General features: G+C 44.4%; 2 protein-coding genes across 3 annotated transcripts in view; one reads left to right on the top strand and one right to left on the bottom strand.

The window, feature by feature from the left end:
• Positions 1-258: 258 nt before the first annotated feature.
• On the bottom strand, positions 259-3,640 carry SOWAHC (sosondowah ankyrin repeat domain family member C). Its single transcript, XM_058534322.1, has one exon. The coding sequence runs from the start codon at positions 3,575-3,577 to the stop codon at positions 2,000-2,002; it is 1,578 nt and encodes a 525-aa protein (XP_058390305.1). The 5' UTR covers positions 3,578-3,640; the 3' UTR covers positions 259-1,999.
• A 656-nt stretch (positions 3,641-4,296) lies between these two features.
• SEPTIN10 (septin 10) overlaps positions 4,297-13,660 on the top strand; it is a 63,086-nt gene continuing 53,722 nt past the window's right edge. Inside the window, exon 1 of one of the 2 annotated variants that reach the window (XM_058534323.1) lies at positions 4,297-4,522. In XM_058534323.1, coding sequence (XP_058390306.1) covers positions 4,496-4,522 — 27 coding nt within the window. In that variant the 5' untranslated portion in view covers positions 4,297-4,495. Of the gene's footprint in view, positions 4,523-5,056; positions 5,361-13,660 lie in introns of those variants that run through there. The other variant, XM_058534324.1, reaches the window with a different exon arrangement.

Below are 13,660 nucleotides of genomic sequence, written 5' to 3' on the forward strand. Positions count from 1 at the left end.
GTGTAGATGGTTCTCAAGTGTCTACTCTACAGTTCATCCCAGCTTTACATGTCAATGAAACTTGAGATTCTTCGATGGGAGGTTTTTCTGCACTAGCTACAGGTAATGTGTATATGATTCAGAACGAATGACTGCTTTTCACCTTCAAGGAAACTATTTTTAATTTATACAAAATTAGATTGTTTTTCAACCACATGTATGGATAAAAGTGTTTCCCAAATGTACATGGTCCATTTCCATTACCCTAAATAGAATAAAAGTGAAGGCACACAAATGGATAACAGTTTATATATTTTATGAGAGTGTTTTTCATCAGTCTTTAAACAAATTCAGATGCTATCTAGAAAGGTGTGACGAACTTGTCACAAATTTCTACAACTTGGGAAATTATAGATCTAAGAACTCTCTAAACACTGCAATTCTGTGCAATTCATATATTGGTTCATTCTCTCTGCAAGCTGTTAAGTCTCTCCTTAATCTCTATAGGTTGCAGGTACTTACGTTTCAGCAATTATAAGACCAAAAAGACTAAGGCAAAGGGACTTGCTGGAATGAGTCTCCCACAAAAGTTGTTTTGAATCTTGTTACAAATAGATTCAGTATGCTTATGAGTTAAATTTTACAAAAATTATAAAGACATTTACTCTAACATATTTGAAAGAAATGTAATTAAAAACCACTTAAGTCTCTAATTTTAATGGTATTTTTCATTTATATACAAAGGAATTCAATAGCCAGCAGCATTTAAATATAGAAACAGTCCCATCTCTTCTCTTTTCCGTTTTATAAAGTGCTATTTTTAACTGGGTAGATTTACTATCCAGCTTTTCAGTAACTTCATTGTACATCTCTAATAGATTCTAGGAAACATTGGAAAATTGAAAGGATTTAGTATTTTAAACATTTGCAAAACACTGCTACAAAGCATAAGAGACTATGAATGGATTTTACTAGTAAAATAAAAAGTGCACCTTACTTGAAAATCATTGTTGATTTAATAATTACTTCATAGAAGCATAGGCTTACTAACATCTATGTCAATTTTTGCTAATTGTCTAAACCAGAAACAGTTTCTGTAGCCAACTCAATTGTAAGTACCATCAAATAGGGTCACGTCAACTAATTCCAATGGTTATATGATCCCTACAATAAAAACTCCGGCAAATTTAAACTTTTAGAATAGCAAAACAAGTGTGAATCAGAACCAGAGGCGATATTTTATTTACAGTACCCTAGGTTGTTAAAAGCATTTTGTTTAAATAAAAATTGTGTAGTTAATGACGTACCTTAACACTGAGTGCAGTGGTATTAGAAATAGTTAAGAGGAAACCATACTCCGGACTAACTCAAAAGGGAATGTTGCTTATTTCTTTAGTTCAGAGATTAAAGCTAAAATTGATTTTAAAAAAATAGTTGAACACTACTTACAATACAAATTGGATACCAACAGGATTCCCATTTTTATTCATATTCTCTAATTAGTAGTTTGCATTTCAACTCTGACCTGACCTTCAGTAGTTATCTTAAAAAGCAAATGCAATTACTGCAGTAAAAAAACAGGGCAGTTTTGTTCACACTTACAAATACTACCAGTTTCATTACAATTTGCATTTCTTGTTGCTCTTGGAAGAGTAACTTTTAAAAACATACATAAAAGTGCAATATTCCTTACTTCTCACAGCATCCAGTAATGATTAACTCAAAGGAACCCTCAGTCATCAATTCTGTACCCCCAATGCAGACACACATCTAGTCCTTAGAAAGAGGGGCTCCAGGGCAGAGTAGGGGCATAGGGAAAAGAGGTCTAGGTCAAGGTTTGATGAACCACTTGGAAATCCACTTCACCCAGAATGCTGGGGGGAATTCCTCCCACCTATTCCAGCCCCCAAGTAAGAATGCAGAATTTACCCTAAATCTCTTCTGTCTCACCTTCCTTGCCTACATCTAGTATTGTATTCCTAAAGCCAAACAAATCTTAGAATTTTCTAAGAAATTATTTTTACCCAAATACATTGGACTTCGGTCTCAATTTGAATGAGGATGAGTGGCCTTTAAGAGACCGGGTCTCCTCCTCCTCCTCCCCCTCCTCCAGTGGCTGTTCCGGATCTCTGAAAGAGGCTGTGGTGTGGATGATCTGGGTTCGGAAGCGGATTTTGTTGAGTCGGGGTTTCATCCGCCCACCAGAGCTGCCTAAGACTTTGCGACCTGGATCCTTTGCTTTGCCTCCAGCCCATCCCTCAGCCAAGTGGTGGTGGTGATGGTGGTGATGATCCCCTCCGTCCTCGAGGACATGCGAGAGTTTGTAGGTGATGAGATGCGAAGGGAGCACCTTGGAAAGCCTCCAGCGCCCACCCCCGCTGCCAGCCGCGCTCTCCCCGTCCTCCTCGTCCAGGGCTCCCACCAGGTTCTTGATCTCCTCCGCGATGCTCGGACTCAGGTACTGAGAGGCCTTTTTCCCACTATAGTCTCTGATGTCCACGTCTGCGTCGTAGGCCCCCACCAACAACTTCACCACCTCCACGTGCCCGTGCATGGCTGCCAAGTGCAGGGCGGTGTAGCCTCCGCTCGTCCTGGCGTTGATGTTCACTGGCAACTGGTGTTTACTGGCGAAGTTGACCAGCATGGCCAGGAGCTCCTGCCTGCCGTGCTTGGCGGCCCAGTGCAGGCAGGTGAAGCCTGTGATGAAGTCTCGCTTGGCCAGCAGGCCCGGCTCGCAGGTGAGCAAGCTTTCCAGGCTGTCCCACTTGCCGTCCGAGGCGGAGAGCATCCAGGCGTGCTCCAGAGGGTCCAGCGTCACCGAGCCCCCGCCGCTGCTCTCCTCCTCGGCCGACGACGAAGCGACGGACGCGCTGTCCGAGTCGCCCCCGCCTTTGCCGCGCCCTCCCGCAGAGGAGCCCCCGGGGCTGCTGCCCCCAAGACAGACGCTCCTCTTCAGCTGCGGGGAGCTGCCCATCACAAGGTCCCGGAGGTTCTGGCGGGTGGACCTCGGGGCGGTGATGCCCCCGGGCGAGCTGCCCCCGTCCGCCTCCTCGCTGCCGCGGGGCGCAGGATCCAGGTCCTCGCCGGGCCCCGGGGCCGGCCCTCGGGGCGGGGGCTGCACGTCGCGCCGCGAGTTCTTCCTCCGGGCCCCGCCGCTCCCGCAGTCGCCGGCCAGGCTGGGCGGCCCGAGCCCGGCGGCCGCGGGCTCCACATTCCCATAGGCTGGCCCGCAGGCCGGCCCCGGGGGCGCTTCGGGAGGCGCCGCCTCCGCGCAGAGGCCGCTCTCCGGGGTCTCGGGCTCCGCGGTCACCGCAACGCGGAGCGGGTCCCGGGGGGGCGCGGCCTCGGGCGGCGCGGGCGCCTCAAAGAACCTCCTCTTGAGGTGCACGTACTTGCAGCCGTCGGCGGGGTCGGTGCGCACCGTGGCCACGGCGTTGACCAGCTCCTTAAAACGGGCGCGGGCGCGCGCGCGCTGCTCGGGCTCGCCGCCCAGGGCGTCCCTGAAGTGCTGCACGAGCTCGGCGTGCAGAACACGGCCCCCGCGCGCCGCCAGGAAGCGCAGCACCGCCTCGGGGCCCAGCTCCGCCGGACCCGCCATCCGCCGCGCTCTCGTCCAGCGGCAGGCAGCTCAGCCCGGCCCCATCGCTGCCCGCCCCACAGGGCCCGCCGCTAAGACTCCGCGCCTCCGCGTCTGCGGTCGGGGACGCGCCGCTGCCTCACTGGGCCGCGCCCCGGCGGCCACGCCCCCGCCCGCCCCGCCCACTTCCTGTCCCAGCAGGCTGCAATCACCTCTCGTGCCGGCGGCCACGCCCCCGCCCCGCCCACTTCCGGGCTCCGCGCGGGCGGCAATCACTGCTCCCGCCGGCCGCGGTCGACACGCCCCCGCCCCGCCCATTCCGGTCCCCGCGCTGGCGGCAATCACTGCTCTGCCCGGAGGCCACGCCCCCGCCCACTTCCGGGCTCTGCGCGGGCGGCAATCACTGCTCCCGCCGGCCGCGGTCGACACGCCCCCGCCCCGCCCATTCCGGTCCCCGCGCTGGCGGCAATCACTGCTCCTGCCGGCGGCCACGCCCCCTCCCCGCCCACTGCCGGGCCCCGCGCGCGCGGCAAGCAGTGCTCCCCTAGCCGCGGTGGGCCGGTCGAGGAGTGGCCGCCTCGTTTCCTCGCGTCAGTCCCGAAATCTCCTCAGTCACGCCCCCGGCACTGACTTGTCCTCTCAGCTGTCGAGGGGCGCTCCTGTGGGAGGTCGCTGCGCGCGCGCACCGACTTGACGCGCCGGATGGCGCGCGCCCCTCCCGGCGGGTCTCCGCCCCCTGGCCCGCGCCCCGCGAGCCCAGGCCGCCCGGCCCGGCCCCGCCCCGCGCCTTCCCGGACCCCTCCCCGCGGAGGCCGGGCCCTCCCGTTACTCCGCCGCGGGTCCCCGCCGTGAGCGCGCCGCGGCCCCCCTGGCTGCGTCAGCCGTCGGGACCGCCGCTCGGGGCCCTTTCCCGGCCACGCTCAGCTCCCGCGCGGGACCATGGCCGCTGAGGGGGCGCGGCACCTGGTGAGTCCGGCGGCCCCACGGACTTCCTCAGCGCGGGCGCGGCCGGCCGCCGTCCCGGCCCCGCGGTGGTGAGGCCCGCGCCGCCCCCCTCGGCGGGCTGGGCCCCCCGTTCTGCTGTGACGGCCCGCCGGGGCGCGGGCGGGACGGCCGGAGCTCTCGCAGGTCTCCGCGCCTCTGCCCCGCTGGTCCGGAGCCGCGGTCGCGGTCCTGCGTTCCTAACGGTTTGAATGCGCGGGGCGGGGACACAGCAGCGGCGACCCCGGGCGGCGGGGCTCCCGGCCCTCGGTCAGCGGCCTCTCGGCAGCCCCCTTGCGCCCAGCCGTGCGGTGGCCGCGCAGTCCTCGCCTCGGCGCCCTTGCACAGCGCGGGAATGCGCGGCCTTGTCTCTTCGGCGTTGGCGCCTTTCCTGTCGCGTTTGCGTTTGTCTCCTGTGTTGGGAGCCGGCGGCTCTCCGCGTGGGCGCGGGTGTGTTCAGGGCACCACCGCCTGCCGTGTGCCTTCTCCACTCGCTCCCTCGAGTGTGCGTGCAGTGTCCCGGGGCCACCTGATGCCGAGTGACTTCTTGGCTCCGAGGGCTCCTCGAGTGTGTCCCTGTGTATCCCTGTCTGCTAAAAATTTTCTGCTTTAATTTCTAATGCTATAAACATCAATGGTTGTAATCCGTGTAGACAAAAGCTCTTTGGGGGCTGAGACCAAGAAGTTTGAGAACTCCTCACTTGGAAGTTTGATCGTGGGAGCAGAATGCAGATGGCAGCAGGAGTTAGGGGACGTGTCCCCAGTTTACGCCGGTGTCTCTGATGGAGCCTGGACAGGGGTTTCTCGCCGTGTTTCAGCCTAGGTCTGTCCACTCTATCCTGTATTTAGAGAAGTCTGCTTTCCTATCTGGACTGCCTTGTTGCGGTTGCTGTGTTTGTGTGCATGTGTGGGTGAGGAAAATGGGTTTTATAAAGTCTGATTTAGAGTAATCTTCAGAATTAAATTTGGACTGAAAAGAGCACTTCATTTAATTGATGTTGGATTTCTTGTCAATTGCTCTATTATTTTGCAATAATAAGGCTACCTTTATTTTCTAATTAAACTTTTTATTTTGAGATAGTTGTAGATTCACATCCAATTGTAAGATAGAGATCCCCTGTACCCTTTGCTCGGTTTTCTTTAATAATAACATTTCGCAAAACCATAGTACAAGACCACAACCAGGACATTTACATTGAAACCGTGAAAATAGAGAACTTTCCATCACCACAAGGATGTCTCAGGTTGCTTTTTATAGCCACACCCACCCCACCTCCTCCTTAACCCCTGACAACCATTAATCTGTTTTTCATTTCTATAATTTTGTCATTTCAAAACTGTTATATAATGAAATCACACAGTATGTAACCTTTTGGGTTTGGATTTTTTTCACTCAGCAAAATTCTCTAGAGATTCATCCACGTTGTTGGGTGTGTCGTTAATTTGTTCCCTGTTTGAGTAGTATTCCATCGTATGGATGTACTATACTGTATTTAAAGGACATCTTGTTCGTTTCCATTGTTGGGGTATTATGAATAAAGCTGCTATAAATGTTAGTGTACAGTAACACATAATGTAACATAACATTATGTATCTTCAGTTCTCTGGGATAAATGCCCAGGAGTACAGTTGTGGGGTCACATGGCAGCTGCATGTTTAGTTTTATAAGAAACTGCTAAAATGTTTCCCGGAGGTTCTGTCCCATTTTCCATTCCCAGAAGCAATGTATGAAAGATCAGTTTCTCCACACCCTCACCAGCATTTGGTGTTCCTATTTTTTATTTAGACATTCTGATAGGTATGTAGTGACACATTGTGATTTTAATTTGCATTTCCCTAATGGCTAATGATGTTAAACATCTTTTCATGTGCTTATTTGCCATCTGCATATGCTCTTCAGTGAAATGTCTTTTCGTTTCTTTTGCCCATTTTCTAATTGGATTTTTTTTTTTCTTTTTTAGTGTCGATTTTAGAGTTTGTTTTCTAGATACTAGTCTTTTCTTGATAGGTGCTTTGCAAATATTTTCTCTCAGACTGTAGTTTTTTTCATCCTCTTAACAGAGTCTTGCAAAGCAGAAGTTTTTAATTTTGATAAAATCGATTTTATCTCTTTTTCCTCCTATGGATTGTACTGTTGGTGTCAAGTCTAAGAACTCTTTGCCTAACCCTAGATCCCAAAGGTTTTCTCTTATTTTTTTTTCCTAAAAGTTGTATAGTTTATGTTTTACATTTAAGTCCATGACCCATGAGTGGGTTAATGTTTGTATAAGGTGTGAGAGTTAGGTCGAGGGTCATTTTTTTGGCCTATGGATGCTCCAGCACCATTTGTTGAGAAGGCTGTCTGTCCTCTGCTGAATTGCTTTTGCACTTTTACCAAAGAATCATTTGAGCATATTTGTGTAGATTTATTTCTGGGTTCTCTATTAGCACACAGTCTTGATTCCTGTAGCTATATAGTAAGGCTTGAAATAGACTAGACTGATTCTTTATTCTTATTTTTCAAAGTGTTTTTTGGCTATTCTAGTTCCTCGGCCTTTCGTTATAAATTTTAGAATAGTCTTGTCTGTATCTACAAAGAATTTTTCTGGGAATTGGATAGAAATTACGTTAAATCTGGATATCAATTTAGGGAGAATTGATATCTCTACTATGTTGAGTCTTGCAACTTAAGGATGCACTATTTTTCTCCATTTCTTTATATATTTTCTTTATTTCTTTCATCAGCATTTATGTAGTTTTTAGCATACATGTCCTGCATATGTTTTGTTAGATTTACACCTATGTCACTTTTTTAGCAATTGTAAATGGTATTGTATTTTTAATTTCATTGTCTACATATTCATTGTTACCATATAGAACTACAGTTGACTTTTGCATGTTTATCTTGTATCCTGTGACCTTGCTGCATTCATTTATTCTAGGAGTTGGGACTCCTACTAGATTCTTTGGGATTTTCTACATAGAAAATCATGTCATATACACATAGGTACAGTTTTATTTCTTCCTTTCCAATCTATATGCCTTTTCTTTCCTTGATTTCTTTCCTTCCCTCTTGTGCTGGCTAGAACCTCTAGCATCGTTGGAATAAGAGTGATGAGAGCAGACATACTTGCCTTGTTTCTGATGTTGAGGGAAGCATTCAGTCTTTCATTGTAGATGCTCTTTATCAAGTTCGCAAAGGATATTGGTCTGTAGGATTTTTGTACTGTCTTTGTCTGGTTTGGTATTAGGGTGATGTTAGTTTCATAAAATGAATTGGAAAGTGTTCCCTCTTCTGTTTTCTGAAAGAACTTGTATAGAATCGGTGTTAATTCTTTAAATGTTTGGTAGGATTCTCCTGTGAAACCATCTGGGCCTGGAGAGTCCTTTTTTGGAGTTTTAAAATTACAAATTTAATTTCCTTAATAGTTTCCTTAATCTGAATCTGGCTATTCATATTATTTCATAGTGGGTGAGTTGTGGTAGTGTGTGGTTTTGTGATCCATTCCTTCCAAGTTGTCAGATTCATGTGTATAGAATTGTTCATAGGATTCCCTTAATATCCTTTTGATGTCTTCAGGGTCTGTAGTGATATTCCCTGTTTTTGTTCCTGATATTGATAATTTGTGTCATTTGCCTTTTTTGGTCAGTTTTGCTACAAGTTTGTCAATTTCATTCATCTTTTCAAAAAACCAGCTCTTAGTTTCACTGATTTTTCTCTGTTTTTCTATTTTCAGTATAACTGATTTCTGATCTTTTTTCCTTTCTTTTGCTTGGTTTCGGTTTAATTTGCTCTTCTTTTCTAAGTTCTTGAGGGGAGACCTTAGATCTTTGATTTGAGACTTTTCCTTCTTTCTGATGTATGCACTTGGTGGTATGAATTTCCCTCTCAGCATGACGTTAGCTGTGTCCCACAAACTTTAGTCTGTTGTATTTTCATTTTTATTCTACCTTTAATGAGCTCTGTGTTAAGTTTCACTTGATATTCTTAACAGATTTCCAGACATTTTTATAATAGAAGTAGACATTAAAACTCAGGGAGGTTTAGTATCTTGCTCAAGGAGTCACAGCTAGTGATGGCAAGATCTGCTCTTGGCTGTATTATCTCTGCCGTTATCTCCAGCATGGCCCTTATTAGTCATTGCCTATTTTATGGTTCAAGAGATCTTGCCTGTATAGTTGTTTATTGGTGACTGATAGTGGATCTTGAAGTAATATTGACTACTTTTTTCTGTCTCTTGAGCAACACATTCATAATTTTCTGCTTCTTCAGACTGTCCTTCCAAAACCTTTAAATGATATCTAAATCTTTTCAATTCCTATCTGCATTTGTCATTTCCTGTTTCAGTTGCAATGCTTCTGAACTCTTTTTCTGTTTCTTTTTCAGTTATTTTTGAGTGAGGATAATTTTTATATCTTAGAGGCTTCCCTCATTTGTTTTACTTTCTGTCTTGAAGTTGTGATTCTTAATTCTTTCCTTTCATGTCCTGGAGTTATCACCTCAGTGCCTTTGTGTATTCCCATTTCTCCATTTGGAGAGACATCCTTCTTTCCCACTGATCCAGATCCTATAATCATTATGGGATAATGAAAGACCCAAGTTCCTGTCCCACCTCCTCTGGAACTTTCCCAAAGAATCCTAAGCCTTGGTAGTCTATCATACTGCTCGTTTGCCACTTAGTCATATGCTACCTTGCAATACCTCCTACTTTATGTTTTGTATTGTTACTTAACTTTTACATCAATTAAATTTTAGTGAGCCTTGTATTCTTCCCCCCTCAATTAAATGATCTGTCTTCAGGAAGAGCAACCTGTAATATTCTTTGTAGTTTCCGTAGCCATGATTATATATCTTTGAGGACAGGTGTTGATTATTTTTTATATGGGAAATATGTTCACCTTGAATAGTTTTATTCTTCTTGAATGTTAAATGTGTAAATTATAAATTCTCACAGGCAGCCTACGTTACTACGTAAATTGTTAGTCTACACTCATGTTCTAATGAAGGTCCCACTTCTACCAGGCTGTACACTGGGAATGTCATCATACCTTTTAGGTATTCCCAGACTGCTTTTGATCCTAACATAGTCCCAGACTGTAACTATTTGTATTGATTTTTATTTATTTATTTTGGTGTGTGGGAGAGAAGGAAGAAGGGTGCTTTTAGATTTTTGTAATTTAGTGTAGAATAGATTTCCTCTCTTCAAGAATATGTCTTGGCCCCTCACGTTTTTTGTGTGTGTGAGGAAGATCAGCCCTGAGCTAACATCTGTTGCCAATCCGCCTCTTTTTTTTTCTTTTCTTTTTTTTTTTTTTGCTGAGGAAGACTGGCCCTGGGCTAACATCCGTGTCCATCTTCCTCTACTTTACATGGGATGCCGCCACAGCATGGCTTGACAAGCGGTGCATCGGTGCGCACCCAGGATCCAAACCTGCGAACCCCGGGCTGCCGAAGTGTAGCGTGCGCACTTAACTGCTGTGCCACCGGGCCAGCCCCGTGGCCCCTCATTTTTAACCATATTAAATGTAATTTCCTCTGTTTAATATTCTAAGTATTCCTAATACAAAATACTTGATTCTCAAAGCTTTTTCATTGAGAACTTTAATTTATACACTTCTCTTCTCCTTATATCTGGGAGGAAGTTTGATTTAGATGATGCTTTATTCTAAAATTTATTTAACACCTTGTAGGATTTGTATCTACAGAAATAGAAATCACATTTCTCGTAGTGTCAGTAACATAACCAAGGATTAGAAACTTCATTTTAAATACCTTTAAAACAAATGTCATGATTTTGTAGACTGGGATGTAGCACTTATACTTCATTAGTATTAATTACTTTTAGTAAATATGCATATTTTGCTCATCTTGTTCTTCTTGTCTTTGAAATTTTGTATTTCACAGTTACGTTTATTTGAAATTAACTACTTTCTTTGTATTTCTCAAAAATTCCAGAGATTTTTCATTGAGGATTTAGCTGAAGCAGTTTAGATGTAATAGGACTCAAGTTCATTGCATTACATGAGTCATTCCAGAACATGTCATTTTAAAGGTGAATTTTTGTTTGCCAGTCTTAAAGTTGTTCAGAATTATTTTTTGGCAGCCTCTTTTTCTTTGTTTTTTTGTTTTTGTTAATTTAAGTAATGTCTCCAGATGTACAGTTTTCCCTTTTGGCTCCCTGCAAACCTTACTATAATAGACAAATGGGGTGTAATTAGAGTCTGCCTAGTGGGAGAAGTCCCGAGTCCTGCATTGATGCAGCACTGCCAGTTGTCTTTCTGAGTACCAGGAGACTTTTAGATCATGTGTTTGGGGCATCTGTTTTCAGAAACATGGTTACCACGTTCTCTTAGTAACCATGAATAGACTATAGTGGAAATTCTAGAACTTCCAGATTTCTTTCAGTCTTGTTTTTTCAGACACTAGAAAATTTTTAATTATGTGATAAATAAATTGTTGGAGCAAATTTTAAAAAGTGAACCAGCTATTGAGACTAGAAAAGAAAGGTCAAGTCAAACAGAGCATGTGAAAGATTTTTGGAATGCAGCCTTGGGGAGAATGAAGCAGAGGAAAAGGAACCGGGCTTTAGAGTCTCACTCCTACTGCTTTCTGGTACAAGGGAAGACGCCTGGAGAGTCAAGTAAGAGGAACTGGTGGCTTGTGCACTGTGAACATGGGATAGCTAAGGCTGTAGAACCTCTGTCGGGGCGAGGCATGAAGATACACCCTCTCAGCCATATGCGAGTTAAGGCTATCCCAAATCTTTTTCCATTTAAAGAATCCTGAATACTCTAATACCTAGGCCTGAGGCAGCTGACAGATGTAAAAGTAAGACTATGGCAGTTTAGTAGAGATTGCATAGTAATCATTTAGTTAACAGGGGATATGTTCCAGAAATGTTTATTACCAGAAGCAGAAATTATATAAGAAGCATAGAGTCATTTTCTGAGATGTCAGACCTGAGTAATATAATTTAAATATGAATTAAAAGAATGCCATATATTAAAAAAATAAAATATGCATGGAGAGGAATAAGAAGGGGTTAAGGTTAGGGGAAAGGAGAGACAATTTCTGTTTGAGATGTGGATGTAGGGAGGGAGTAGGAGGACGAGCTGGCCCTGCAGGTCCTCGCCAGGCACGATGTGTTTCCCAGCCCCTCCAAACTAGTTTCAGGCAGCCTAGTGTCACACAACCAAGGGGCTTACCAAAGATAAGTGGGAGAACTGTGGGACATCTTCTCTGATCTCTTCTCCCCTCTCCTCTTAAGAACCACATCAAGTTTATCCTACCCTCTGTTGGCTCTGTTTATGGAGACAGCGAGGAGTCCTGTTGTTCCAGTTAGCATGATATGTGTAGAAAGAGGTCATAAGTAGTGAAATGTTAGGTAGAGAATATATTGATGAATACCATAAATGTTTTGTGAGTAGTCTGTACTCCAGTTTTTTCATGGACAAATGTAAGTTGTACACAGTGATATTTTTGCTTAGTTGAATGTGTACTCTTTAGCTGGAACATTGCTTTGAGCTATGAATTAAGCCAGAATTGCTGGAATGCTTTTCAAAAATTAAAAAAAATGTCTGTTATAAAGGAGATTTGTTTTAAGAGGATTTGTTAGTTAGTATAGTCCTTTATGTGTAGATGAGAAATTGTTCACATTGACAGATTGGTAGCTAGTACCACTCAGTCTGCAGGACAGTGATTCAGGGCTTCAGAAACAAAGAGGTTGAATTATCCCCCACCTCCAGTATGATCTTCAGCATTTTCCCATTTATATTGCATGAAATCCACTCATTAAAACGTCTTTTCTCCTCTTTGGAAAGTATAGCTAGCTAAGGGAAAGTTAATCAGTGCGTCACTTTTCTAACACTTGGTGAGATCTTGGGAATCAAGAAAGTAGGAGTTTGATTAGGCGTGAACACAGGTAGGCAGTTTTGATTTAGGACCACACTGGGTGAAGAGACTGGAGGGAGGAGGACAGCGTGGGAGAGGGCTACAAAAGGAAGGGGGGAAATACTAAATGCAAACATTGCCTGTCTCAAGGTTTATCCAGGGTAGTATTTCTCAGCCTTCTTTACATTATTGCCCTTTCAGCAGAAAAATTTAAATCAAATTTAGTTAAGAACAGATTTAATGAATCTTATTAAATTAATTGATCCAGTTTATTAATTAACTTTAAGTTCTCCCTAGTGAGAGGAATTCAATACTAAAGAATAAATTTTTTTCAGATAGGGTTAAACTTTGGAGGCCTACAAACCATTGATTTTTTTTTTTTTTGTCCCCCGAAAACCAATTTCCACCACCTACGTGTTGGGGGGTAATATCCCCTTTGAGAATGCATGATCTAGAGTTAGTCTTTCTAGGAATGAGGCATCAAATGTGCTTTCTTCGTAGTCTGTTGCTAGGTTGGAAAACTTAGTCTAAGACTGTACATTATGGGTTAAATAAGGCATTTGTGAACCTGCTCAGGACCTTAACTCTATTTGTAATATTGTTTCTATGGAAACTATTCTAAATACAAGAAGCTGACTAAAATGAACTTTTGGAAAATACAACCTATTTGTAAGATTATGATTTGTACTAGCTTTAACTTATGTAAAGAGTGATGACTTTTTGCAAAAGCTCAATATGGAGCTAAGTATTAAAGCAAGAGGTGGCCATAGATGAGCAGAGAAGAACTGGCTGGATATTTTAGGCAGAAAGAAGATTCATCATCTCAGACTCTATCTGTATAGTCAACCTTAAAATAGCATGAGATGCCTGTCAGTTGCATTTACCAATCATGAAAAAAACAGCTTTAAAATTTTCTTTAATGTATATTTACAAAAAAACTCAAGGGAACTTTAGCCATTATTTTCAAGTTCTTTGGATCTATTTTTTACCTTTTTAGTGGTCTAGTAATTTCTGAAGATGTTTGCAAGCATTGAAGTATTCAAGATATATTTTTATATGCATGTCTCCTTTGCTGTTTGAATATATCTGCCTTGATAACTGAATGCTACCAAATGCTAAAGTGCATTCACTAGAGCAAGTACTTTACTTGCGTTTATCCTCCCAACCTTGTGACTGAGTACTGTTATCTCCATTTTTTTGGATGAGAGTTAACTTTCTCAGATTTTGTTGAACAGACTGCCTCTTGTTTTGTT

This window comes from Diceros bicornis, chromosome 40 (genome assembly GCF_020826845.1).
Source record: "Diceros bicornis minor isolate mBicDic1 chromosome 40, mDicBic1.mat.cur, whole genome shotgun sequence".
NCBI lineage: Eukaryota > Metazoa > Chordata > Mammalia > Perissodactyla > Rhinocerotidae > Diceros > Diceros bicornis.

Coding starts and splice junctions, on each gene's coding strand:
- SOWAHC (XM_058534322.1), bottom strand. CDS start 3,577: ATGGCGGGTCCGGCGGAGCTGGGCCCCGAGGCGGTGCTGCGCTTCCTG.